At 41.6% G+C, this 27304-nt stretch overlaps 1 protein-coding gene across 1 annotated transcript in view; it reads left to right on the top strand.

The window, feature by feature from the left end:
• Positions 1 to 2835: 2835 nt before the first annotated feature.
• CCDC180 (coiled-coil domain containing 180) overlaps positions 2836 to 27304 on the top strand; it is a 62165-nt gene continuing 37696 nt past the window's right edge. The window contains exons 1-19 of the mRNA XM_075015330.1: positions 2836 to 2879; positions 3420 to 3556; positions 4445 to 4638; positions 6725 to 6807; positions 9477 to 9586; positions 9670 to 9798; positions 9965 to 10075; positions 12420 to 12515; positions 14449 to 14612; positions 14864 to 14983; positions 15785 to 15864; positions 16824 to 16912; positions 17761 to 17883; positions 19891 to 20064; positions 21369 to 21484; positions 22410 to 22536; positions 22990 to 23029; positions 23118 to 23488; positions 25790 to 26007. Coding sequence (XP_074871431.1) covers positions 3488 to 3556; positions 4445 to 4638; positions 6725 to 6807; positions 9477 to 9586; positions 9670 to 9798; positions 9965 to 10075; positions 12420 to 12515; positions 14449 to 14612; positions 14864 to 14983; positions 15785 to 15864; positions 16824 to 16912; positions 17761 to 17883; positions 19891 to 20064; positions 21369 to 21484; positions 22410 to 22536; positions 22990 to 23029; positions 23118 to 23488; positions 25790 to 26007 — 2414 coding nt within the window. The 5' untranslated portion in view covers positions 2836 to 2879; positions 3420 to 3487. The remainder of the gene's footprint in view (positions 2880 to 3419; positions 3557 to 4444; positions 4639 to 6724; positions 6808 to 9476; positions 9587 to 9669; positions 9799 to 9964; positions 10076 to 12419; positions 12516 to 14448; positions 14613 to 14863; positions 14984 to 15784; positions 15865 to 16823; positions 16913 to 17760; positions 17884 to 19890; positions 20065 to 21368; positions 21485 to 22409; positions 22537 to 22989; positions 23030 to 23117; positions 23489 to 25789; positions 26008 to 27304) is intronic.

The following is a 27304-nucleotide window of genomic DNA, read 5'->3' as shown; positions in this document are numbered from 1 at the left end:
ACTGATCACCATGATATCTACGCAGTTGGGTTTGCAGATTGTAAATGAGGAAGACCCTTTTCTTCATGTAGAAGGGAACTGAAGTGGCTTGAACAGAAATGTTGGTGGATTTTCTCTCTCATGATCAGGTTCTATTGAATTTTGCATGTATATCCCAGTAGTGGGTGTTTTGTTAAGGTATGTCTTTGCCAGTGAATTTCAACATGGAGTTTGTTGAGGGAGGGGGCAAAAGCAAGTAATTAAAGTAAAATAAATGAGACAGGCAGGAGCATTTAGTAATGGACATACAGACCTAGACGCCAAACGTTTCTGCATTCACCTGAATGGCTATAGCCTTCTAGGACTTTTTGGCCCCCTGAAAACCTTCCTAACTGAAATTTCTGTATATTTTTGACTCCTAGTGAATAATGAAGTGTCTTGCAAAACATTACAATCTCTATTGATGCTACAGGTCGAACTTCTCTTGTCCAGCACCCTGGGGACCCTACCATTGTTGGATGAGAGAGTTTGCTGGACCAGGAGAGGTCAAAATTGTCTAGCAGATTATCAACATTTTCACTGCTTACTGGGCTCTTAGAAGACATTTAGGGGTAAATCAGAGGTAAATAACAGCACAGAACACTGAGAGACAGGACTTAATAAGACTTTTTGGAACTGCAGGAAATTTGGACACACCCACGATAAGTGGTTGTCCAGCTAACGAAAATCATGCAGGATTATAGATGTTGCCGAATGAGGGAGTGCCAGACTAGAGAGGTTCAACTTGTACTAATCTATGATTAAGGCTGATCCGTCAGAAAACTATTTCCTTCAGCCGGGCTCCCACACAGTTTTTAGTGCATGGGCCTTGCCAAAGCAGACTTCTGCTGGAGATTCCTGAAGCCACACTGGCCAGCATGTTTTGGACTATCCCAGGACCCAATCCTTTTGGCTTGACAAAGGGGAGGGACAAAGGGGCAATTGCCCAGGGGCCTGGGAGTCCGAACTCTGCTGAGGTAGCAGCAGCTGGGAACCCTGCCAGGCCCTTTTAAATCATCCAGGCAGGCCAGAGGCATGGGCAGCTGATGGAGCCTGTCTTGCGGGAGGCTAGCCCCTGGCACCACCCCTTCCCTCCACACCCTCCCTCTGTGGCTGAAACCACGAAATGTCCCCTGTCCCCTTCACTGGCCAGAGCCACAAGCTGCTCTTCCTGCATGGAGAAACCCCAAGTGTCCTCTCTCAAGCCAGAGGAGCCCAGGGCTGGCCACAGCTGCGCCTCCCATCTCTCTCTCACATCCTTCCTGCTCTGGGGAAAATGGGCATTTGAGTAGCAAATGGTGATGGGGAAACCTGGCATAACTCTTAAAAAAACAAAAGCGAGAGAGAGACAGAAAACGTGTTCCTAAATAAAGTGTAAAAGCTTCCCATGAGCCATGTGTGAGTCACCACTGTGGATTTTTGTTTCATGCTGAGGTCCAGCAGTTTGATTGCTTATTGTTGTGCTGGCTTTCATATTGCCCCCCACTACTGCGTTGTTTCAGCTTGAAGCCTTGGTAGGAATCCTAAAACAATAAAGTCTTTTTCTTGAAAATTGAAAAAAAAAAATCTCGGGAGGTTGTGGAATCTCCATCACCAGCAATTTTCAAGAGCAGGCTAGATAAAATCTTGTCAAGGAAGACTGGGCTTGGTCCTGCCACGAGTGAAGGCAACTTGATTTGATGCCTAGAGATCCCATTGATTGTGCTGTCCCAGGACTCAGCATTACTGTCGACCATCCTGAGTGACTGTAGCCAAACAGCTTTCATGCTTCCATGGAAAAGCAAATTGCTTCTGGGGTTAGAAGCTTGGTACAGAGATTAGGGGACCTAGCAGGTAAAAAGCTTATCATGTTTTGGAGAAGAGGGACCTCAGACAAATTTGGAAAGATTTATTCTAACTTTATAGAAACCTTAGATTAATTCCAAGTGAATGACAAGCAAGATGTCGCTCTGCTGTCCTCTCCCAGACCCACTTCCTTCTCCTTCCTCTCTCAGTCCATTCCTTTTCTTTTTTCTGTTTTCTGCCTCCCCATTCTCCCTTTATTTAGGGGAGGGGAAAAATGTATATGTGTTATTGAAATAAATGATAAATTAAAACTTCTGAATTCTAATCCTGGGTCTTTCATTTTTCCTGTCACCTAGGACTTTAACACTATGAATATTATTAATCTACCAAATAAAAGGCACACTGCAAATGGCAAACAAAATGTTATTTTTAATGAGGAACTTTTTAGAAGAGGATTTCATACTGGTGGAAGGGGCTGGCTTGGCAGCCTTGAAAAATGAAGACTCCTTCCTATTCACCCAGTAAACTCATGAGAAACAAAGGGCCACCGCAGTACTGGAGAACATGCCTCTGCTCTCTCCCTGCCCTAGGCAGACCTGGCCCCATCTCCTGGGCTGGGGTTCTCCCCAGTGGCGATTAATTGCCCCAGCCCATCTCAACTCCTCCCCATGCACACATTGAGAACAGGGTGCTCGCCAGTGCCCCAGCCACCACTGGGAGATCTGCCCCAGCCTTGCCCCCTCCCCGTAGCAAGGACTGCCCCTGGCCCAAGGCCAGTGGCGGCCCCCTCTGAGAACTGGCAGAACTCATAGCACCTCATCAGGCAATGGCGTTGGGGGAGGGGCCGGCCCCAGGAAGCTGCGCAAGTCTAAGCCCCTCCCGCCTCCTCTCCGTTGCCATGGCAACGGGAAGACGCTTGAGAACTCGCCGCGGCGTTTACATGTTCTCGCGCGAACGTGAGCTCTGGCGCTCGTTGTCGGGCTTTCGCGTGCGTGCGGGGTTACCATGGAGACCCGGGGACTCTTGGCCGAGCTGGGAAGCTGCGCGGAGAGTTGGGGGCTGTTCAGGTAGTGGGGGTGAGAGATTTCGCCCGCCCCGTCCTGCAGGAGGAGCGCTCGGGCTAGTGAACCGCACGTCCTGCTGTGGGGAGAGTGATCCGCCTTGTGCTATGGGAGGGTGCTGGGCAGAGGGTCAGTTTTTGGTGCGTTTTTAAAAGTTTGCCTCGTTTTTTTTAAAAACACAATGAAAACGTGCCAGCTGCTCTGTTCCCTGGCTTATTAACAGCCTTTCCGGGGCAAAGCTAGAAAACCCCAGTCCAGCCCTGTGCAAATGCCGGGCTTAAGTTAAGGGGAGCACTGAGGGGCAGGTGCTTTTCCCGTCCTGGTGTGCTGCCTGGGATTGCTCTGGTGCCTGGCGCAGATTAGAGAGCCATGGAAGTAGCCCCTATTTGCTTGCCTGCAGGAATAGCCCCTGTGAGGTACTGGCAGAATAGCTGGGTGACCAGCATGTCCTGTCCTATATGTGTATGTAAAGGTGCAAAATGTTCAAACTGATGTCTAAGTTTAAAGCTGATGTTGTCCTTGTAAATGTTTAATTCTCTTCTTTCCCTCGTTCAGCCTCCCAACCCCCTGCCAAGTTGCTAAATGGAAATTGTTCTGCAAACAAGAACTGAGCACTTTGCAATATGGTGCTGGTGGGAGCAGCGCGGGTTGTCCCCAGTGGGAAAGTCTACAGGCCAGTCTTCGATGATGAGGTACAGAAATATCAGAGTATCAGAGAGGTAGCCGAATTAGTCTGTATCTTCAAAAAGAACACGTCCTGTGGCACCTTAGAGATTTAACAGATATTTTGGCACATAAACTTTTGTGGGCAAAGACCCGCTTTGTCAGATGCAACATATCAGAAATATCAGAGACTGATTTACTCTTTGTTCCTGCAGTTGTGAATTCAGCAGTTAGAGCAGAGATTAATTTCGACCTGTGTATGTTTGGTTTGTGTTAGCAGACAATAATGTTAATATCTCCATGGTGCCTTCTTCAACAAACCTTTTAATGTCCTACTACATGTACCTTGAAGCTCAGAATATGTTACCAAAGCCAAAATTTGCTATGTTAATGATATGGCTATAATGGGTAAGTTCAGAGGAATAGTCTCATCATTCATCGGGATTTTCCAGATTTGAAGAAGTGATCACAAAAGCTGATCACCTAATAAATTATATTGTTAGTCTTTAAAGTGCTACAGGACTGCTTTTTTGTTCAGAAGTTTAGTTTGCCAGACTCAGAAGGTGTACACATCTGGTTTAATTTTTAAAAGGAAAATCTCCGCGGTTTAGTGGGTGGATCATGGGACTTGAAAACAAGATGACCTAATTTCTGTTCTTAAGTCTGCCAATGACTTGTTGTGCGACCTTAAGCAAGTCATATAGCCTTTCTGTTCCTCAGTTTCCCCATCTGTAAATTCTAGCTAATATTGTTAAAAACCATGGATGGAAAAACATTATTTAGGGACAAGGAATTGTTTATTACTTTATCTCCTGTTCAGCTATTTTACAGCACTTTTTTCAGTGTACCTTTTTTGATCTTCTTTGCCATCCATAGATTAGTGAGAATTCTAACACCTTGGTTATATTTCTGTGAAGGTTCACTTAGTACGGTCTCTGGGGGAAACGAGAAACAAGGCCGTGAAACCTAAGTTTCCTACGAACAGTGGAAGGATTCCTGTGGTTAGGGACTTGGAAATGTGTGCTGGTAAAGGACTGTTATCTCATCGCCAGCAGAAATGGATTGAGGGAATGCCCAATGATGACTTCACTGAAAACCCAGTGTTGTACAGGTATAGATTGGAAGTACACATGTGTAATTAGATATTGGTATGTATTGGGTTAAACCTCTTAAACTACAGGCCATAACAGCCAACCTTCGTTACTGATAAATGTAAGAAAGAGCTAAGGTCCTCTATGGAACCAGCTGAAATAGTAGCAGCTTCCACAGAGAACTAAAGCATGTGTCCCAACCCAAAGCAAAGGCACATATGAGGCACCTGTGGGTGGAGGGCAGTCACTAGGTTGGTGGAAGCATGTGTCAGTCTTTGTTAGAGGAGAAGAAAAAGTAACAACAGAGAAGCTGGGAGAGAAAGAGCAGAAAGTCAAGGATGCAGCCAAAGCAAGCACAGGGAAAGTGGATCTGAGAAAGGCCTTGAGAGAAAACTTTTGGTTTAAGTGCTACCTGGAAAGGGGTTTGGAATTATGTGTTGAAGGGAAAAGGATGTTGTACATTTGTAATTCAACAGAATTGCATCAAAGAAAGACCTGACTTCAACATCAGTTTTATCTCCTAACCAAAACAACCCACTATATGCCAAATTTTGGCCCATCTACTTGTATCAAAAAGGGGTAACCACATGCATTATGACTACAGGAAGAAAGGTTTGGGCATGGGACTGGAAGCTAGGAACGCTTTGAATTTTAATTGTGGTTCTGGCGATAATTCACTTTATTGGGCCAGTTACTCAACCTCCATGTGACTCAATTTTCTTAGCTGTAAAGTAAAGCAGTATTGGTCTGGCCGCCTACTGCAAGTGGTGTCTGCAAGGGCAATGAGTTATATTGGCCCATGGGGGCTGGGCTCCAGGAATATTACTGGCCTGGAGGAAACAACTCCAGCAAAGTTTGGGACCAGCTCTCTCCCTTGATCCCATCTACTGTCCCTACACACCTTCTCCAGTGAATCCCCCAGCCCTGTCTGCTATCCCTGGGCTATTTAAAGGGGCCTGGGAGCCCCTGCCAGTGCAGAGGTTATTTCCGGCCTGTGTAACTGCCCCCAGGTAGACTCAAACATGGGACCTTTGGAGCTTAGTGGAGACACCCCTACAGCTTGAGCTAAAGGCCAGCCAGCTCTCAGCTTAGGCTGTAGAGGACACTTATTCACTCTCTGTGAAGTGGTCTAGGTATCCCTACGTGAGGCAGTTAACTATGCAGATGGGGCAGCAGGTGTGTGGGTTATGCCTGCTCACTCTGCAGAGGGCTGCTGGTACATCCATGCTGCCCCTGGGTGAGGGGTATGTCTCTCCATGCACTACTCCCACCGCAAGTGCCCTGTGGCCAATGGGAGCTGCAGGGGTAGTGCCTGCAGATAGCAGTGCACAGAGACCTTGCCCAGTCTCCCTGCCTAGGAACTGCTGTCAAAGGTAAGGGTCCTACCCCTCATCCTCTTCCCCAACACTCCCGCCAGCACCCTCCTCCCACCCCCAAAATCCCTCCCATAGCATTCACTCCGTACCCCCTCCTGTACCCTCACACCCTGCCCCAGCCCTGAGCCTGAATGCAGCAACCAGACTCCATCCCACAGTCTGCACCAAGACCTGTTCCCCCTCCTAAATTCCCTCTCTGAGCCTTAGGCAGGTGGGTTGGTGGGAGGGGCTTGGATGTGTTCTGGCTACCACCAAACTTTCTACAAAATCACTGCCCCCAGGAGTCTATTCTGCTTCATGCATCCTGAACGAAGTGTCTGTTAAGTTATCTATTAACAGTCAACGTGTAAGAGTCTTAAGATGCATAGCCTATGGGCCAGCTACCATCTGAGCAGTTACACAATCTGTCCTGGGAGTTCCTGTGGTCTGGTGTGTATGTATCTGTCCCTGTCTCTCAGGCCCTGCCTCTTCTGCCCTCTCCTGCCATTCCATTCCTTCCCCAAGCCTCCTCCCCTTTCCTCCCCCAAGGGAAGTGACCTGAGGCAGGGTTGTTGTGGCGGGCTACAGGGGTCAGCATCTCACATTCACCACATATTATAACAGCACTTACAGTCATTTAGGTTTTTTACAAATTAATTTAATTTACAAAATGGGGGACAATGCCTTTTGGTGGTCCCTACTTTTTCTTCTGTACTACAGGTCAAGGCTTTCATTGCTGTTTCTATTTCAGGGAAATTACAACATTTCGAAAAGCTCAAGAAAGTGAAGATGGGATTGCTGCCCGGGAAGTCAGAGGCCTCAGTGATTTGATTAGTAAATTTTACTATTTAATCTTAAGTTATTTTTTATGATTCTTTAGGAATTTCCCATATGGAATGAAAGGAGCAATCACAGAAGCATTTATTGTACAAGTCAAACCTCTCTAGTCCAGCACCCTTGGGACCTAACCAGTACCAAACAAGAGAATTTGCCAGGCAATGGGTGGTCAATATTGTCGAGCATATTATAAACACTTCCACTGTTTATAGGCTCTTAGAAGACATTTAAGGGTAAATTACAGCTAAATAACATCAGAGAATACTGGGAGCCTGGAATGGTGGCTGTAAACAAAGATTATGGGACTGTGGGAAACTTGACTGTACCTATGATAAATAATCGTCCAGCAAACTAAAATCATGCTGGATTACTGATGCTACTGGATGAGAGAGTACCAGATTACAGAGGTTCAACCTGTATTATTATACAGTAAACCCCTGACTTACACATAGATCGCATTCTAGGCAACCACTTGTAAGTTGAATTTCATGAAAGTCAGGGAGCTGGGAAACTGACCAGTGCTGCTGCCCTGGTCAGTTTCCCAGCTCCTGGGACTGATGGGGAGCTGCAAACCAGGCAGCAGCCTGGCTCCTGGCTCTCGGCTCCCCTTGTTGTGGGAGCCGGGAGCAGAGGGGAGTTGGGAGTCAGGCTACTGCCTGGCTCCCAGCTCCCCACCAGTCACAATTTTGACTCGCATTAATCCAAATAACGCACAAGTTGAAATCGTGTGAATAGGGTTTTACTGTACTTGTTTGATTTCTGAGAATGTAAAGATATGGAGTCAATTTCAGCCCTGGTATAAATGAGCACAAGTCCTTTGATATCAGTGTTTTTTCTCCTGTTTGTACCAGGTCTGAATTTAATAGTTCATGTGCTTTTGTCCATTACTGGCACAAAGATTAATAAAATGCAAATAACTTAAAAATCAGTATTTGGCTTTTAGAGAACCTTTCTTGACAATACAGTATATATTAACCTTTACTCTTACAGACTTTCTGTGATTTGAAAAGCATTATACCACTGCTCTATAACAATATAAAGGGCAAATATTTATCATAGAGCTCCCTATTTACTGTGGACGCATATTGGCTGTGTCTACACTACAAAAATAACTTTGAAGTTGCTTACTTTGAAGTAGAACCTCGAAGTAAGCAGCTTCGAAGTAGAGCATCTACACGCACCCTACTTCGAAGTTAAGCTTTGAAGTAGGGCACTAATCCATTCCCAGGGATGGAATAAGGACTTCAAAGTGGGGCTCCCTGCTTTGAAGTTAATTTCGAAGTGAGGGAAAATGCGTGTAGACTCTCTGCTGGCTACTTTGGTGTAGTGCCTAACTTCAGAGTTAACTTTGAAGTTAGTTCCTAGTGTAGACGTGCCCATTTTATGTGCCACCTATTAAATTCTTTTTTGTCCTCCCAGTCTATACTGTGGATCTCTGCCCTTTCCCCACTGCAGATATTCTCCAAAGAATTATGTGATTGTGCATTGATATTGGTTCAAGGTTCCCTCTGGGTTTTTCACTCCATAGCCGCGTCTATACGAGCCAGCTACTTCGAAGTAGCCGTGCCAACTTCGAAATAGCACCCGCCACATCTACACGTGGCAAGCGCTATTTCAGAGTTGACATCGACATAAGGTGGCGAGATGTCGAAGTCGCTATCCCCAACAGGAGATGGGAATAGCGCCCTACTTCGATGTTGAACGTTGAAGTAGGGCACGTGTAGACGATCCACGTCCCGCAACATCGAAATAGCGGGGTCCTCCATGGCGGCCATCAGCTGAGGGGTTGAGAGACGCTCTGCCCAGCCCCTGCAGGGCTCTGTGGTTGCCGTGTGCAGCAGCCCTTAGCCCAGGGCTTCTGGCTGCTGCTGCTGCTGCTGGGGGTCCATGGTGCTTCCACGGGTGTGTGGGCTTGTGGCTCTGCAGACCGCGTGCTGTGCAGGCTGTGTGTGTTTGGGAGGGGCCCTTTAAGGGAGTGGCTTGCTGTTGCCCGGGAAGTGCTAGTCTGCCCTGTGACCCTTTCTGCAGCTGTTCCTGACACCCTTATTTCCATTTGGGCTGCTTTGGTGTGTAGACGCTCCCCTGCAGCGCCTACTTCGATGTAGTGCTGCCCAATGTCGATGTTCAACGTCGACGGCGCCAGCCCTGGAGGATGTGTAGACGATATTCATCGAAATAGCTTATTTCGATTTCGCTACATCGAAATAAGCTAGTTCCATGTAGCATAGCCGTGTAGATGTAGCTTATAACTTGTTCTTGCGTGAAAATTAAACACAATGTTTTCTTGTGTCTGGAGCAGGGGAATGGGAATCAGTGTTTCCTGGTTTCTATTCTGTGTCTTTTACAATTTGGCAAGTCACTTAACATCTCTTTGGCCTAATTTTCCCCACCTGTGAAATCAGAGATAATATTTGCCCACCTTACAAAGGGAATATGAGACATACTAAGTGTGTGCTAAGTGTTTTGGCATGAGAGGCTAAAAATGCAGTATAATTGTAGAGTGCTGTTATTATGTGTGCCATTTTGTGTTGTCTCAGACTATGGATCTTTCCTGCTGCCCAAAGCCCAGAGATCTTAGTGTTGATTTGGTAATGTGTTGATGGCTACCTTAGACTTTTTGCAGCAACACATCCAGTCTCCATCATCTCTGTTTTCTTCCTTGACAGCTTCGGAGAAGACAAAGAGCAATATCATTGAACGCATCTCAGAGCGCAGACGATGCCGTCATAATAAAGCCATGGCTGCTTTACATCAGGAGTTAGCCTCTATTGGGAGGGTGAGACTATAGGAAGTCTGGAGTGCTATGTAAGCATCAAGGCCTAATATTCAATATCTGACTGATAAACATCTCTGATTTAGGAAATGGAACCATTCATTCTGGAGCCTGGAAAGTTGCTTTTGACAAAACTGGCAGACTCTGATAGAACAATTGAACTTTTGTTCAAAAAGATTGAAAGTGACACTGATCTGGAAGCCTTTTCAGTTGAAGTAAGGGGGCATATTTGATTTCATCTAGTTCTGTAGCTCAAGCCCTTGTCTCTCATTTTTCTGTGCCTGTTGTCTGCATATATAATATCTATTTTTACCTCCTGCTGCAGTCATGTCTTTAATTTTTAGTTTTGCAATGGGACTGAAATAAAATTTCTTCTTACAGAGCTTTGGGGAGTTATGGACTGCCATCTCCCAGGAGTCCTTGTACAGAAGACAGTGGGTTAAAGAGATGGATGAAACCTTAATCAAGGTTGAAGTGGCTCGAGCTGAGAAAGTGAGCTAAAGTTTGAATGGTTATTAATTACTTGCTAGATTAAGAATTTGTTCCCAACTGTGGGTGAGGAGCAGGAACCAACTTGCTCCCACAGGGTATTATTCTGCTACAGGCCCCAACCAAAGCAGATTACTGCCTTCCTTTACTAGATTATTTTGTCATTTTCTATTCACCTGCACAGGGGAGAGATGTGCACCACATTCATAGTCTCTCCTTCCTCCCTCTCTTGGCACCTGTAGCAGAGACATAAGAGACCATACAGTTGTATATGAGGTGTCTGATTCTTCCTTACACCTCTGGTTGGTTGGTTAAGGTAAAACCAAGAGCACATCCTAAAGTGTTAGTATACAAATCAAACATCACCACTTGTAACTTCTGTGTGCTATCTGATTCGCCATTGTGAGGATCAGGGTAACATTTCTAGCACTTTAAGCAATAAAAACCACTGTAGAAGAAAATATTGCTCATCATTTAGTTATTTGGATTAATAAAATGCATCACTCTGGGCACCTCTGCCAACCATTGCATACAAAAACGCATGCCTGTTTACAGTCTGAACCAATGTCCAGAACAGAATCTTCTCAACTCATCAGGGCTTCTATATTTCTTTCACCCATGCTACATGGTTCTTAATTCCCTTATTCGTGAGAAATTTGAGAAGAATATAAGCCTGTCTGTAATGAGCCATTCACTAAATAATTGTATACGTGAAGGAAACAAGTAAACAAAATCATCGCTGGTACTTAACTACCCACCTTCTGAAATCTGTTAGATCTTCTGAAGCATTGCTAGTGAACAAGTTTCTTAATCTGCTATTTGTTTTCGTATGATAGTATGCAACTTTGTTTTGCCAGTCGTTCATACAAACTACATCAAAGTATGAAATACAATACCTGGCATAAGAAAAAGTCATTATGTGTATCAGGATTAACCCAATAGCTCCTTACAGATGAGCCATGAAATTGCTCTGTGCCTCAATTTTTTCATCTGGAAAAGGAGATAATGATATTGCCCCTCTTTTCAAAGCTTTTTTAAAAGATACAATAGTAGCTTTTCCAGATAAAGAATATGATACAGAGTGTAGAGAGAAAAGGTGGTTCTGTGCTTCAGGTGATAACCAGGCATTTGGGAGACAGTTTCAGTTTCCGCTTTGCAAAAGACTTTCTGTCTGCTCTTGAGTGAGTCGCTTGATTTCTCTGGGCCCTAGGTTCCTATCTGTAAAATGGAGATACTAGTATTTTCCTACGTTGTAGAGGGGTTGTGAGGATAAATACACCTTATAGGTGCTCAAGTGCTATACAAATGGATAAACAAGTGCCTTATTTTTGTACCCCTTATTTAAGGATCTTCTTGCAAATACCTCTGTGATGTAGGGAGAATAATATCCCATTTTACAAATGGGTAAACTGAGGCTCAGTGAGTTAGATGAATTGTCCAAATCCATTCAGGAAATCATGATAGTGCTAGAAATAGAGCTCAGATTGTTTGACTGTCAGTCCTGTGCCTTAATGACACACATAGGGCAGAAAGAGGCTTGTTGTCCAGTGCTCTTATTTTCAAATTAGTTAGGATTTGACAATAAATTTTGAATAGGAAGTTGATTCAGATGTTTGGCTAGGCTTGCAATATGTCTGTGGTTATCTTAGCCCGTGGCTCTCAACCTTTACAGACTACCATATCCCTTTCAGGAATAAGAATAGTCCTATATACTCTCCATGTTTCACATCACTTAAAAATTACTTGCTTACAAAATCAGGCATAAAATACAAAAGTGTCACAGCACACTATTGCAAAAAGATTGCTCACTTTCTCATTTTTACCATATGATTATAAAATAAATCAATTTGGATATAAATATTGTTCTTGCTTTCAGTGTATAGCATATAGAATGGTATAAACAAATTATTGTATAAAATTTTAGTTAATACTGACTTTGATTATGCTTCTTATGTAGTCTGTTGTAAAACTAGGCAAATATCTAGATGAAGTGGTATACCTCCTGAAAGATCCCTGTGTACCCATAGATTTACACACAGTTCTGGTAGAGAACAACTGATCCAAGTGTGAAGTATGTTAAGAAGCAGTTGATTTTGCATAATGGTTGTATCAAACATTTTAGTTGCTATGTTTTTGTTAAAGACATAACATTTTAGAAGAAAAATACAAATACCATAATTTTTTTAAATCATACATCCACTCTTGAATCTATACTAAGAAAGGTTATTTTGGTAAACTGACTTTTTTTTAAGGAAACAGAACATCTATGTTGTATTTCAGATCACTTATTTAAAAAAATATTGACTTTTATGGCTTTTCCTTTCTTCTCTTTCCTTTGGTTTTCCAGATAAAAGATTTATTGAAGAAATATACCAAGATTCTGGAGGATATTGCTTATCTGTCACACTCTGATGTTCATAGATTAATACATACTGAAGCCATGGTAAGTCTTGCATCCTGTTATGTCATCATTCATTTGTCTGAGAAGATATAGAGAAAGTAGCAACGTAGACTATTCCCTGTGTACTGTAATGAGTGATAAATTTTCTTCCTCTTTCTGTCTGGAAGTGTTATTCACTCTTTTATCTCTTTCAAGCTTATCACACCTCATTAACAATAAGAAGATACAAGAGCTAGATCATCATTTCTCATAACTTTCTCCACCTGTAGTTCCCTCCATGCAGGTGCTGTAATATCTTTGGCATGGTAGGCATCCTTCAGTCTGCATAGACTATGGATCACGCCCTTTAAAGTTTCAATTGAGGACTTCATTTACAGTGTCTGTTGTGACTATGAAGACCCACACAAGAGTGACAGTCCTTGCTGCATCCCTTGCAGATGTAGTGGGTGTCTGGCAAGTCCTTATTGTGCTTTCTGTGCGCTCACTTCTCCTCTGCCAGCTGTCTGATCTTCATCTCGCCCTTCTGAAGACCCTTGTGTAACCCCTGCCTCCATCTGCTGCGGTCATCTGCTAGTTCTTCCCAGTTGTCCAGCTCGATGTCTACCTCTCTGAGGTCTCTCTTGCAGACATCTTTGTAGCGCAACTGGGGGCATCTGGGAGGTCTTTTGCCCGAGGCTAGCTCACCATTCAGGATGTCTTTGGAGTCCTTCCATCATTCATCCTGTGGACATGGCCAAGCCAGCGGAGTCGACGCTGCCTGAGGAGGGTGTGCATGGTTGGGATTCCAGCTTGCTCGAGGACAGCGGTGTTGGTCACTCTGTCCTTCCATGATAGTCCAAGGATGCGCCTGAGGCAGCGCAAGTGGAAGACGTTCAGCCTCTTTTCCTGGCGGGCATACAGGGTCCAAGTCTCGCTGCCATAAAGGAGGGTGCTGAGGATGCAGGCTCTGTAGACTTGCATTTTGATGTGAGTGTACAGCTTGTTGTTATTCCACACTCTCTTGCTGAGTCTGGACAGAGTTGTAGCTGCTTTTGCGATCCTCCTATTTAGCTCAGTGTCCAATGACAGGGTGTCAGTGATGGTGGACCCAAGGTAAAGGAACTCGTGGATGACCTCTAACGTATAGTTGTCAGTGCTGATTGATGGGGATTCAGCAACATCCTGACCGAGTACGTTTGTCTTCTTTAGGCTGATGGTAAGCCCAAAGTCCTTGCACGCTTTGGAGAACTGATGCAGCAGTTTTTGAAGCTGGTCTTCTGTGTGAGACACTACAGCAGCATCATCTGCAAACAGCATGTCTCTGATGAGGACTTCTCGCACCTTAGCCTTAGCTTTTTCCAGTACTCAACATATTATTCCAACATATAGGTCCATTTCCTGCACCTCGTTACATACATCCTTCACTTTTAATATGTACAGTTACCTCAAAGTAAGTGCTGATAGCAACATGATCAAAATCAGAGCATTTGCTCACTCAAGTATTCACTGGACATATTGTGAGAAGGCTTTTCTTTCAACATATGTTTATATTTATAGCATTTACCTTAAGAGATCATACAGCTGGGCCATTATGTCTAGTATCTTGCCTATAATGCTGTGCCTAAACTAGATTTTCAAGAAATCTCCCACAGTTGCAGCGCCACAATTATGGGAGAATTCCTGACTGTAGACAGGGTCATCACTGTGTAATACCTTGTGTTTCAGAAGAAGTCTAATGTCCTCCCAAGTTTCATAATATGGCTATTATGCTATGTCTGCGTCTGACTTCTGTATTTATTCAGTGCTGTTTTTCAAACATATCAGTCATCCCACTTTAGGAGTATTGTTCTTTATTGTATAAAATACTCCCCATTTTCCCACTTCTCTCTAACATCTCTTTTAGTTCAGCACATTGTGCTGGATTAAAACGTAGAGCTGGAAAACATTGTATAGTTAGTGATGCCCTTTCTTCCTGTTTGTATCTTCCCATGCACAGATGATAAACCAAGCACTACTAGCCAATCAGAGAGCAATAGCCAAGCTGTCTGCTAATCTGATGGAGGCAGACCTGAAAAGGGAGCTGTCTCAAAGGCTCAAGTGGCAAGAGAGGGTGAAAGACTGGAAAATTATTCAAAAGGACCATGTAGTTCGCAGTTTCAGGTCTGTAATTTTGCAACAGATTATATTTCAGTGCGATAAAAACTAACTGACCAGACCCCATTTGTTTTTCTGTTAGAACATTATCTTTGATTTTGTTCCTTTTGTAAACTAATGTTCTGGTAATTATGCTGGCATTTATTCTCCTTTTAAGACATTGGGGTTAAATCTATATGGTTCAAAATAAGTTTGAGATGTCAAGATACAGATTGTCCCAAACATATCTTTATTAAATGGTTTCTTGTTTTCCGCAGAGAATTCATGGCAAGCAAGGAAGTACAGGAACCCCCCGCTGTAATAAGAGAGTTGGAGAATATGAGAAAGGAGCAAATTTCACTAAGTAAAAAGAGAACGGAGCTTCTGCACGTTCTTTGGTATGAAGCAAGAGACAATAAAAATAGTGTTTCTTGCTATAGTGAATAATCAGAATGATTTACCATTGTAAAATGGACTAACACATTACTCAGTGAGCCTCTAGACTTCTTTTTAATTTTTTATGGGTGGGATGATGCTCTTGTTTTTTCAGTAGACAAGTTGTGTTGAATGAAAGGGCTATTAAGCGCTTCATTATCAGCTATGATAAGCATTATTAGCTACATTAAGCATTTCCGGGTCCATAGCACTGTTTTGAAATAATCACATTGAAGCCTATGGCCTATTTTGGAAGAGGTGCTATTCCTCAAGAAATGAGGTTTACAGGACTCAAAATAATGTACCTGCTATTTCAAATTTATTTTAAAATAGCATGTGCTTCATTTAGACACTGCCAAAGTTATTTTGAAATAACTGCTTTTATTTCAAGATAACCTGGCTTTGTGGACACAGCCATACTGTGTATCTGGCATTCCCTCCATTCTAAAAAGGAAAAATTGCTGTGTGTATAACATATTGAAGTATTGTTATTTTAAAATAATGATTCCCTTTCATTTAAAAGTTACCGGTAATAAAGCATCTAAACAGATCACAATTCATCCATTTTCCAGAATGCGACTTTTTTGCAGGTATTGCAGCCATCTCTGTGGTTTTGCCTTGCTGATTTGGCTGAAAAGGTATCTTCTAACAAACAACATGTGGAAAAGAAATAGTGTTGTTATACTACTTAACATTTTTAACCTACTGAGAACTGGAATGGATTTTGCGTGAAATTATATTTCTCTTGTTTACTATTTTGATAGTGACCTGTTGCCTCCGATGCATTCAAAAGCTGAGATAAATGAATGGTATGAATCTCTTGTGGCTTTAAACAAATATATAGGTAAGCAAGAAATTCATCATGACAATGACTTGGTATTGAAGCAATCATTTTATTTCTAAGACCATGATTGAACTGTACCATGTGTCTGCCCATAAATATGCTGCTCTGCTCTTGGTCTCTCAGGGATTTTTTTTGTTTTAGAATGATAAAAAAAAAAAATTATCTAAAGTGATTCCTTCCTCAGTTTTACAGTATACTTTGTCTTTCTATATATAAACTGTGTCTCTAAGGCTACGTCTACACGTGCCCCAAACTTCGAAATGGCCACGCAAATGGCCATTTCGAAGTTTACTAATGAAGAGCTGAAATGCATATTCAGCGCTTCATTAGCATGCGGGCGGCAGCGGCACTTCGAAATTGACATGGCTTGCCGCCGTGCGTCTCATCCAGACGGGGCTCTTTTTCAAAAGGACCCCGCCTACTTCGAAGTCCCCTTATTCCCATGAGCTGATGGGAATAAGGGGACTTCAAAGTAGGCGGGGTCCTTTCAAAAAGGAGCCCCGTCGGGACGAGACGTGCAGCGGCAAGCCGCGTCAATTTCGAAGTGCCGCTGCCACCCGCATGCTAATGAAGCGCTGAATATGCATTTCAGCTCTTCATTAGTAAACTTCGAAATGGCCATTTGCGTGGCCATTTCGAAGTTTGGGGCACATGTAGACACAGCCTAAGACTGTAAACTTCCCAGGCAGGAAGTGTCTTGATATTAGTAGCTGGTATAGCGTCACAAAGTGTTGGAATGTAATAAAAATAATAATTTACCATTGCTAAACATAATGGCAAAAAGGTTTGGGTAGGGACAGGATAGTGATGTTGACTGCAAAGGCCCCATATATGTGAATCAAGCAAGCATGTCACCAGAGTAGCGTGAGCTTAGGCAATAACTTCATATCCACACATTAAATGTGAGATGATGAAGTCTTCACTTTGTACTCTTTATTTCCTTTCTTTCTTTTCTACAGATACCCACAATGTGCAGCATATGATGGTAATTCGCATCCAGTATGAGAGAGTTTGCCAGGAATGTTTGGCCAATGTGCAGCTCTGCAAGGTTGGCATCACAAAAGTGAAAGTTACTCTATTTTCAGACCCAGTGAAGGAGTTTGGTAGCAGCAGATCATCTAGTATAATATCTGGTTTGAGAACCACTGTATTGACATGAAAATCCAAATTACTCACAAAGTTCTCTCTTTTTATTTTAATCCAGTTAGTCAAAAATATATTATGTATTTTTCTATATAATAATATGTGGTATTTGTACTTGGAATGTGTAGAATAGTACCAACAAATAATAATTTAATGGAGGGAAGATAGTCACCTGCTTTTTGGAGTTTGAAAGTCAGGAGCTTAGCATTTACAGTTCAGTCACAGGACTCAAATATCACAGATATTTTCTGAAACTGTCATTGATTGTTATAAACAGCATGTCATTAAAGACTTAGTGCTTTTATTATTGGAGGGGGCACACAACTCCTCACCTTGCCTATATCTAGCTTCATTTTTCCTCCACTTAATGTTTCTTCAGGAAAAGAGGCTTGAGATTGCATATTTATTCTGAAAACTGCCAGTTTAAAAGAAAAGAATGCGTGTTGATGTTACATACATTCTGTTGAACCATGCAATATATTAACTGGAATTGCCAGGTACTACCTAACCTTTTCTCTGTAATGCATCTTTTGTTGGACTACTGTGTGTTCCTTTGTATGAGCTTACATAGAGCTCCTGGTCTAGACCTGAAGAAGATCTCTGTATAACTTGAAACCTTGTCTGTCTCGCCAGTAGAAGTTGGTCTAATACAAGATACTACCATATATACCTGGTAATTCTAGTAACCTGAGACCAACACAGCTACCATAATACTGCATACCATGTCAATAACTTAATATTTCTTTCCTTTAGAATAAACTGCTGAGTTTAAACATTTGCACAGAGAAAGAGGCGGAAAAGGTGGTAAATCCTGACTTCTTCAAAATGGTTGGGAAGCTCCAGAGTCGGGTTGAACAGGAGCTGGAGCAGATGGATGTATGTTCACAACTTCCATTCTTTTTATTACATCCTGTGAATGGTCAAATTCAGCATCTATCCTGCAGTCTATGCTGGTTTAAAATGTCACATTTCATTTCATTATTCTATTGATGCCCTGTTAGTATGCATATTACTGTATCACTTACACGTATCCTGTAAATAGGGAAGCTTGAAGAGATTGACTGATAGTTCATAACTTTAGTTTTTACTTTTACAATGACTATGTGTGGAAACAACTGGCCTATTGTGCTCAAGGTTCTAGATGGCTAAATAATTCAGGGCTTATGCTTTGTGGTTGCTATTCTTGAGAGGGATGGATGTTTTTTTTAGCTGGAGTACTGGCTGCCAACTGGACAATCTGGTCTTATACCTCACTCTGTCACTGATTTGTTGTGTGACATTTGAGATCAAAAGATGGAATATGATAAATAAATGCAAAGTATTATTTTGTTTGGTCTCTTTTTATTTGTGTACACTAGCTGTTTTTTTTTTAACCTGTACTGATTCTCTGCTCGTTTGTGTGGGAAAATAAGTGAGTTTTTTGTATTATCTACCAGTGTTAGATGACATGACCATTTTGAGGTTTGACAAATGATCTGAGCTTTAGCCATACGTACGTATTTCATTTGAAAATTAAATGTTAGAAATCTATTTTTACATCCATTGTGTTGGGCTAACCAAATATTATAGTACATATGCTGATATCAGTTATAAAGACCATAATCCATAAAGTGATGTGCCAGGCTCATCTGCTTTGGTGCTTTGTTTTAGATTTTGCCAGGGATAAGAAAATGTTCACTGAATTTACAGGACTTGAAAGGAAAAATGAGTAGTCCAAATTTATAGGTTATGCAATTGTTCTTTCACATTCTAAGTTCTATATAGCTGTATCTACACTAGGAAATATAGTTGAATTTATTAAAGTTGACTTTATACCACTATATTTTATAAAGTCTATGGTGAATGGCCACACATGTTTAGAAAGTCAACATAGTGTGTCCCCATTACCTTTGCTAAGTTCAACGGTGTCAGCAGTTCATTGTGGATACCTATCCCACAGCTCCTGCACCCACATTGAATTCTGTTTATGTGCCAGCTTATTATAGGAAAAACATACTCTGCAAGTAGTTGTGGATGTCTGAAGTCATCCTGCCAGAGTGCATTGCCCTCACTCCCTGCTCCCATTGAAAACAAATTGCCAAATGCATTTTCACTCCACTTTTCCACAGCCTGCCCTGGCACACTCCATTACAAGGCTAGCCAGTCCTGAGAAATGTAAAGTGCAGAAATAAAAATCTGAAAAATTTCTATTTGAAGCCATGTGGGATTGCAGCCAGAGAGTCCAGGCTGATTCCTGCTCACCTGCAGAGCAGCGGAGGTGAAAGCGATAGTCAGAACAGACACAATGGGGGATGCTTCAGGAGGCAAATAAAATTGAATTAGATAATGCTGTGTCTACACTAGCATTAAGTCAACCTTGTAAACTTGAATATGGCATAACTCCTCATGAAAAAGCTAGGTAGAAAAGCTGACCTTAGGAACTCTTAAAAGTGACCTACTGATATTTGTAGTGAAGACAGACATATTATAAAATAGAGCTAACTCCTTTAAAATCGACTTTATGCTCTAGTGTAGACATAGCCTATATCTTTCCAGGTTCTTATACCTTGCTCTTTGTCATGGTATCCTAGGGCTTCCAATTTCCAAACAGCATTGTGATGCTATCTTCTAACCATTATATTTCACCGAAAGTGGTAAAGCGAGGAATTATATTGTTAGGTTGGGCAATGTAGACAGAAATGTAATTCCCTCATTGCAGTTGCAAGAAGCAAATGAATGGTAGTGTTCTCTGATTCTTCATTTACCTTCTGTATTATCGGGAACTGTCTGATTCCAGGCAGTCTTGGCAAGTCCACTACCCCTTACTACTCATGCCTCTCTACTCCCAGATAACAGTTGAATAATAATTTAATAAAGTTTGTTCTATCCAATTGGTTGTTTTAGAGAGACTTTGAAGATTTGGCTAAATGTGTTGAACAGGATTGCAAAGACTTATACAAATATTTCCAGCAAGTTATTGTCCTCTGGGATGAACATCAACTCAAACTGTCTCAGCAAGAAAATGAACTTCATGTGAAACTGAATGAGTGCCGGCGGAAACATGAAAACCTAAATCAGGTACAGTTATGTCTAAAACATTGGTTGGGTGTAAAAGGAAGCACTTCTTAACAGAAAGATAATTTTGGCATTTAAAGAATGTCTTTCTGTAGCAAGTGCAAGTGGGGATGTTTTTAGTGGTTTCTGTGTTTCAAAGTGGCTGCATACTGCTAAATGTATTACTCTAATAAATGATAATCCTTTCGGGGTACTGCATTTTATAGTTGACAGGGGAATGATCTCAGTTATCTAAATTGGTATTTTCCAGCTTAAACAACTGTAACCCTGTTATTACTCATACACAGTTGCATGCACATTCACATGGAAAATCTTGTACAGTTACACAACCATGCATGTGTATTGAGTTGTCGCATCATATTTGTGCCCAGTTGCTTGATAAAAGAATATTATCAGCCTGGCCTACCCTCTCTGTCTAGGATCCTTTGGGAATATCTTGTACGGTGTCTTAAATCTCCTTGTGCCTTTGGCAGGGAAAGCAGGTAGCAGTTAGTTACAATGAACACTGAATTATTAGATATAGAAGCCTAGCCTGGATGTCTGATATTCATTATTCACAATCCCATTTCTACCTGACTTGAGAGAGTCTCAAAGAAGTGGATGTGTTAATACTGCTTGATGCCTAAGGGAACTATGACAGGTGTTCTGACATGTTATCTGTTCTTCGTTGTCCTTTTGCCTGCACAGATTCTACCCATTAGAATCTTCAGTAACTATTTTGGTCTTGAAATTAGGGGCCACATGACAAGTCTGGCTATCAGTCAGACTTGCGGTAGTTGAGGTATCGATTTCCTCCAGCAGCAGAGGTGAGCCTGTCTCTTCCTGTGGTTCCCTGGAGTGCCTGACGGCAGTGAGTTGTTTTGGTCAGCTGGGATTCAAATCACTTGCCTTGGCCAATGACAAATAACATGTTTACAGAAGAGCAGTAGTCTTAGAGTAAATGCACATAACACTTACAAGGCACATGCTAGCTATTTATAATCAGTTCTTGAAAGCTTGAAACTGAAATCCTGTTTCCTTTATTCCCTTTCTTGCGTATATGGGCAAACACAATGCTGTTATTACTGATTCTTTTTAAAGGGCATTAATGCTTCTGATTTGGGGGAAAACCTTATTGTTTGTAAATAGAAATGAGGAAATGGAGACAAGATAGGTTCAAAATTTGATGTATTAACCTTAATAATGCTTCTTTAAATTACTATGTAATAGCTGTGTACATGAAACTAATTACTGATTCCTAAATAGATATGAAACATTTGGGCTTTTTACAGCTTTATGCTTATTGTTTGGTTTTCATATGGACCTAGATAAGGGAAACTAATCTGGATATAGTTTTGGACAAACTGAGAACACAAAGCTCTGAGAAGAAGTTGAGGAATTTTTTGGAAAAGGCCTTTACTTCTCTGGATTTCATTAAATCTGGGTATGTATTCTGGATTGTAGAAAATGTAATAACATTTCTGAAGGCATGTCTATATTGTCACTTACTGCACTGTAATTTTCTCACTCATGGGGATGAAAAATCATCCCCTTGTCCACAGCAAGTCACAACACAGTGAAGTGCTAATGTAAACAAGCTCCAAGTGGTCCTCCCAATGCTGTTAGCTACTTCCCTCATGGCAGTGGTTTACTTAGAGTGCTGGGAGAGCTCGCTCCCAGCACTGGTACCATGGCTGACTGCACTGCCACGTTAAAGGTCTGCCATAGCACTGCTTTAAACTCAGCTGCATAGACAAAGTCTGAGAAAAGGATATCCAAAGCTTGATAAGATCATTCCAATCACATTTTTGTTACATTTTGAATATGTTTGTAGAAAAGCCAAAATCACACTAGCTACTTCACCTTCAGGAAGACTGCTGTCAAATATTGTACACCCCTATCACAGTACATTTGTTCAGAGTGGGCAAAAAACTATTGATGCAAAACTCCACCTTTTTAAAGGGTTGGGGAGGAGAAAGCAAATAAATATGTGATTTTAAAATCAATGATGACTGATACCATTAATTGACTGACATCTTTAATTTTCGGTATTGTACTAAGATAATCCAAGTTATGCAAGCATAATAAATTAATGATTTACTCACAAGGAAGTTGCAGTGGTTCTGGAAATTCAAGATCTTGGAAAAAAGGACTGCATACTTCAAGAAAGTTCTTTATTCTGATTACTTCATTTCTAGCTCACATATTAGGTGCAAATGTGTATGATGTTCACATTTAATTATAAGTTATTAATCAATTGTTAATCATTTTAATTATTTGAATTAATTAATTTAGTTTCATTAGTTTAATAATTAGCTATTACTTATTAATGAATTAATTAATTTAAATAATGAGTTGGTATTTGACAGGTATGAGGCCTTCCACCAAGACCTAGTGAAGATAGTAACATCCTACCCAGAAACTATATTGATGGAATTGATTTCATACAGTGCATCCATAGGCCAGTATTTTGGCGTGAAGGAAGTCTATAAGCAGGTATATAAAAACAAACTTTTTATAATTTAAAATCTGGCTGATGCATTATTGTTTAATAGTTGGAAAATTTGCATTCAAATCCATTAGATTTATTCTATCAAAGATCAGATCAAATGAAAAAGAGTTTGGCCACCATAGGACTGAGATTCCCTGGCAGAGCTGAATGAGGGAGACTTTTTGCATCATCTGCCCACACTAAACCTACCTCTGTCATGTTCTCAGATCAGTCATTTTTATGGTCTGTGTTTCAACAACTTCACCTGTATTTTAAAACAGAAAAATTGTAATTAAAATCATCCAACTCTGGATTACAATTTAGAAATGAGTTTCGTTTAATGATAAATTATTACTTTTGCATTTTCAAATGTTGATGCAGTAGATTAAATTTGGAAAGTGAAGTGTACTTGATGTTAATCTAAACAAATAATATTGTCATTTTTGTTTTCCTTCTAGGCCTTACCAGGGGAGGTGGGCTCTGCATTTGAAGAGCAAGGTAATATCCAAGAATACAAGTCTTATTTTTCAGATGTGTTTCTTTGGAATATGCGTGCTGACATTTCTGTCTTATTTTAATTGGGAAGTACTTGTTGAAGACTCAGAAGTTGAAAATATGACAGAGACATCCAGGGATAGCCTTTTACAAGACTCTGAAGAAACAGCGAAACAGTCTGAGAGCCTTTCACAAAGTAGTACAGGAGCAGTGCAGCAGGCTGAGAGCCTCACAAACAAAACTGAAGAAACAAATGCATTCGAGAATGAGGAGAACGTTGTACAAGAAACTGAGGAAGCAGAGAAACCAGGAGATGTGATAAGCACAGATCCAGAAAGTGACGAAACTGAACAGTTAGATGACAGTGAAGAAAGTAAAATCAATAGGTTTGAGGATGGGGACAGTCCTGCACAAGAGTATGAAGAAACCAATTATTTGAAAGATATTCTTCCTGAGTGTGAGGTAGGTCTAATTTTTTCATAAAGGTAAATCAGCTGCAGTGCAAGTACAGACCTTTTTGATGTTTTTACAGCCAAACGTGCATGGATGTTTACTTCATTAGTTTAGTGATGTTCTGTAACATGTCCCATTATATTTCCTTCCTGCATTTATTATTGTCAGGCCAAGGTGATGATATAACACTATCTCTATAGGTAAATGTTTTGTTTTCAGGTCTGTACATAGTGGAGAACCTGAAGGGTCAGTGCCTCAGTGTAAAGAAGTCTTTTATGTCAGTGAGGTGCCTCTGTTTAGTTGCCAGTTGTGGCAAGACATTAGAAGAAAATTAATTAATTAGCATTGTCCTAGTCCCTTATGCTATGTCTGGCCTTGCTGTGTGTGTTCTGCACTTTTCGGCCACAAAGTCCTGAACCAGAATCCTTTCTTGGCATTAATGGCTTTATTAGATCAATCCAAAGAGCAGACTTTTTGCAATGGCTTTCTCAGCTGAAAATCTCTCTATCAGGGGTGTCATTTCAGGTTTTGTTGGGGCTGACAGCCACTCTGGTCCCCAGTTCAAGGTGGGAGGAAGCCCAGCTCCATCCCATAAAAGGGGCAGGGCTAAGGGCAGTCAGCCCTGAGGTCCCTCCTAAGCTGGCAGAGTGGCATAGAGGCACAATGCTGCTCCAGCCCCTGTGAACTGCTCTGCATGGCAGTTCATGTTACCTTAATTTACACTAGAGACCACCCCAAGGTTACACTCTTATATATTTAATTAAATGCCACTGTTGGATTAGAGGAAAGGGGGGAACTGGTTTTCAAGCACACACTCACACACACTCATACTCTCCTGTATTCATATACTTAAACAAGCATAGCAGGTCCAGTGTGTCTGGCTGCAATCATGAATCCAGGACAGCAAGCTAATTGTATGACCCCCTTGTCAGCTTGCTCTCTTGTTAATGTAGTATTCAGGAGCAGTCAGTACCATCCATCCTGGGGAGACAGGGAGGGGCCCAGGGCTGAGACTAACTCCTGCGGAGTGCTGATGGCAAGAAAAAACACTCATATAGCTTTGCACCCATCTTTTTATATGTTTCAGTCCAATAGCAATTGTCCTGTCCTACTACCCCAGGAAGCTGTATGACCACGAGTTGTCAACTAACAGCAGATGGGACTTTTATCTTCTCTTGATGGGGCAGGCCTCTTTCTCTTTCTTAGGTGGGTTCTTGAGGGGCTCAGCTCCTATTATTCTCTGCCCCTCAAGGAGTTGCTGGCAGCTGGTTGTCCAGACAGTTTTTGGTTTCAGGAGCTGATTCCATTTTATATATATATGTGTGTGTGTGCGCACACACACGCGCACACACACACACACACACACACATTCACACTTTCCTCACACAAATGAAAGCTCACTTCAGAGAAAGAAAATTCTTTTACAAAGGAACAGTCAGGATTTTTTTAGACTTATTGTATCTATAAATCTATCTTACTAACATAATGCTTTATATAAACCTAGCAGCTGCTACAAAACAAATCTTATGAAACAAATATAACTACATAGAACAAAGCTAAGTCTATAAACAAAGTTACTTTTAAAAACCTTACAGAAAATTACAGGACTTAAAACCCACAATGAATGAAAGTTACAGAACTTATATCTGCATTGTACTGGACAGAGCAGAGGTTTTATGCAATAATTCAAAGGGGCCAGGAGATTCCAACTGTCCTTGTAGGACGGACTCAGAGGTGATTTACCCTCTTGACTCTCCACTGTCGTGTGTATGTGTGGCTGAGCTCCCCAATTCTTTCTGAACGCTTGAAGATCATATTTCAAGGGATTTGAGATGATAATAATAATTAATAATAAAAATTCAGTGAAGAGGACATGTCTGTATCCAGAGGGTCTTAACAAAGTTCTTAAAAAAATCCAAGCCATGCAGACCATTTGCTGGCTATGCTGTAAAGGTTTATTTTTATTGTCCCTGAAGGCACTGCCAGAGCTACTGAGCTCAGGCTAGTGATCACCCTGAAGTAGTAGCATATTCTCCATGAGTCTGCAGAAAATGTAATGGCCACCTGCTACTTTTTACCATGTACAAACTCTGCTAGGCTAACAGCAAAATAGTAGCATGCTGAGATACAGAAACTTGCTTGTTTATTATATCTTTGATTTCCAAATTAGGAATCAGAAAATGGCTCATGGTTCTGAAATCCATCGGTTCTCAACATTAATCTGTATACGACCCATGTTAGTAGGTCTTTGCTTATAAAAACTTGCCAGTAGCAAAGATACCAGATGATGACTTCCCATTACCTTCCTAGGTTCTGTTCCATGATTATAGTGAAGCTGAAAGCTGTGAAGTAATAGAGGAGGTCTTCACAACTGCTAGTGGAAACACTTACTCGGTCCTTAAACATGAGGAGATGGGCAAGACCAAGACCTCTGAGATTTATTATGCTGAATTTACAGAAAAGTCACTTCCTGTGCACCTGGAGAATGTGTTTGTACCAGACAGCTTGTTTACGGAGCTTAAAAAACGGTCAGTAGAATATAGTTTGTCCTTTTTTCCTTTCCCCTAAGTAACTGGCAAGGCTCAGAAAGTTTGGAGGTAGTTTAAATAAACATCCAAAAGTTATTTGAATGTTCCCCCTTCTGTGGCCTTTCCAAAAGAATATTAAGAAATATTTTATATTGCATTCCATCAAACATTTAAGCCTCAAGGCCCATCTGTAAAGGAGGGGTTATATTTATTTTAAAGACAAACTGAGGAACAAAAAAGGTTTCAGGCTTGTCTAGTCACAAAACAAAGCACTGGCAGAGCCAAGATCCCAAAGCTATTGGCTTCCAGTTCTTGCTCTAAGTTCCATCCCACTAAGTCCCTTTCCTTACCCTTCATTTTGATGGCTCACCAGCTTTTCTGCATTTCAGCAGTTGTATTTCTATTCAAAGCAGTGGATTGGCTATATCTGAGAAATCCATGGTTAGATGATTGACAAGAGATGCTGTAAGAAGGAGAAAAGAACAAATTGAGCAGGTTAACATTATTTGTGTTTGATCTAAATAGTAATGGCACTTCAGTGCAATTGGTAAAAAGCCTTATCTCAGAGGAGTCAGACTCCTCAGGGCTTGGGCTTTTTACTGAGATTTTTGAAGAGTCTGTCTGCAAAATGAAGTCCTTTGTCTCTCTCACACATGCCTTTTTTTTTTTAACCCTTTAAGTTCCTAGTGGAGCATAGGGCCTCCACAGTCATTCTCCATCTCTTGTGATCCTTAGCAATAGTCTTGGGCCATTTCTACATAGGCCACTTTCTTCGGAAGTGGCATGCTAATACATGGGATGAAAGATGCAAATGAGGTTCAGATGCAAATTGCCCGTGCCTCATTAGCATAACGTCACGTGATTTGGAGTCTGGAAGACCCTTCTTCCAGACTCCAAAACACCATGTAGAAACGCGGCCCCGGTGGGGCTTCCAGAGGCCCCTTCTTCCCGAAAATTTTTGGGGAGAAGGGGCCTCCAGAAGAAGCACATCCTTCCAGAAGCCCCCCCCGGGGGCCACACTTCTACACGGCATTTTGGAGTCCAGAAGAACAGTCTTCTGGTCTCCAAATCACATGACATTATGCTAAAGAGATGCGGGAAATTTGCATCTGTGCCTTATTAGCATCTTTTGCTCCATGTATTAGCACGCCACTTCTGAAGGAAGTGGCCTGTGTAGAAACAGCCTTGGTGTAATCGCACATTAAGCCAGCTGCTTTTACTTCATCCAGGAAGCTTTGTCACCATGTTTTTCTGGTGTGTTCCCTTTTCCTCTTTCCCTTTGGATTCCATTCTAATG

This window comes from Carettochelys insculpta, chromosome 21, assembly GCF_033958435.1.
Source record: "Carettochelys insculpta isolate YL-2023 chromosome 21, ASM3395843v1, whole genome shotgun sequence".
Classification (NCBI taxonomy): Eukaryota; Metazoa; Chordata; order Testudines; family Carettochelyidae; genus Carettochelys; species Carettochelys insculpta.
Note: the sequence above shows the minus strand (reverse complement) of the source record. Positions and strands in the feature narration are given on the sequence as shown.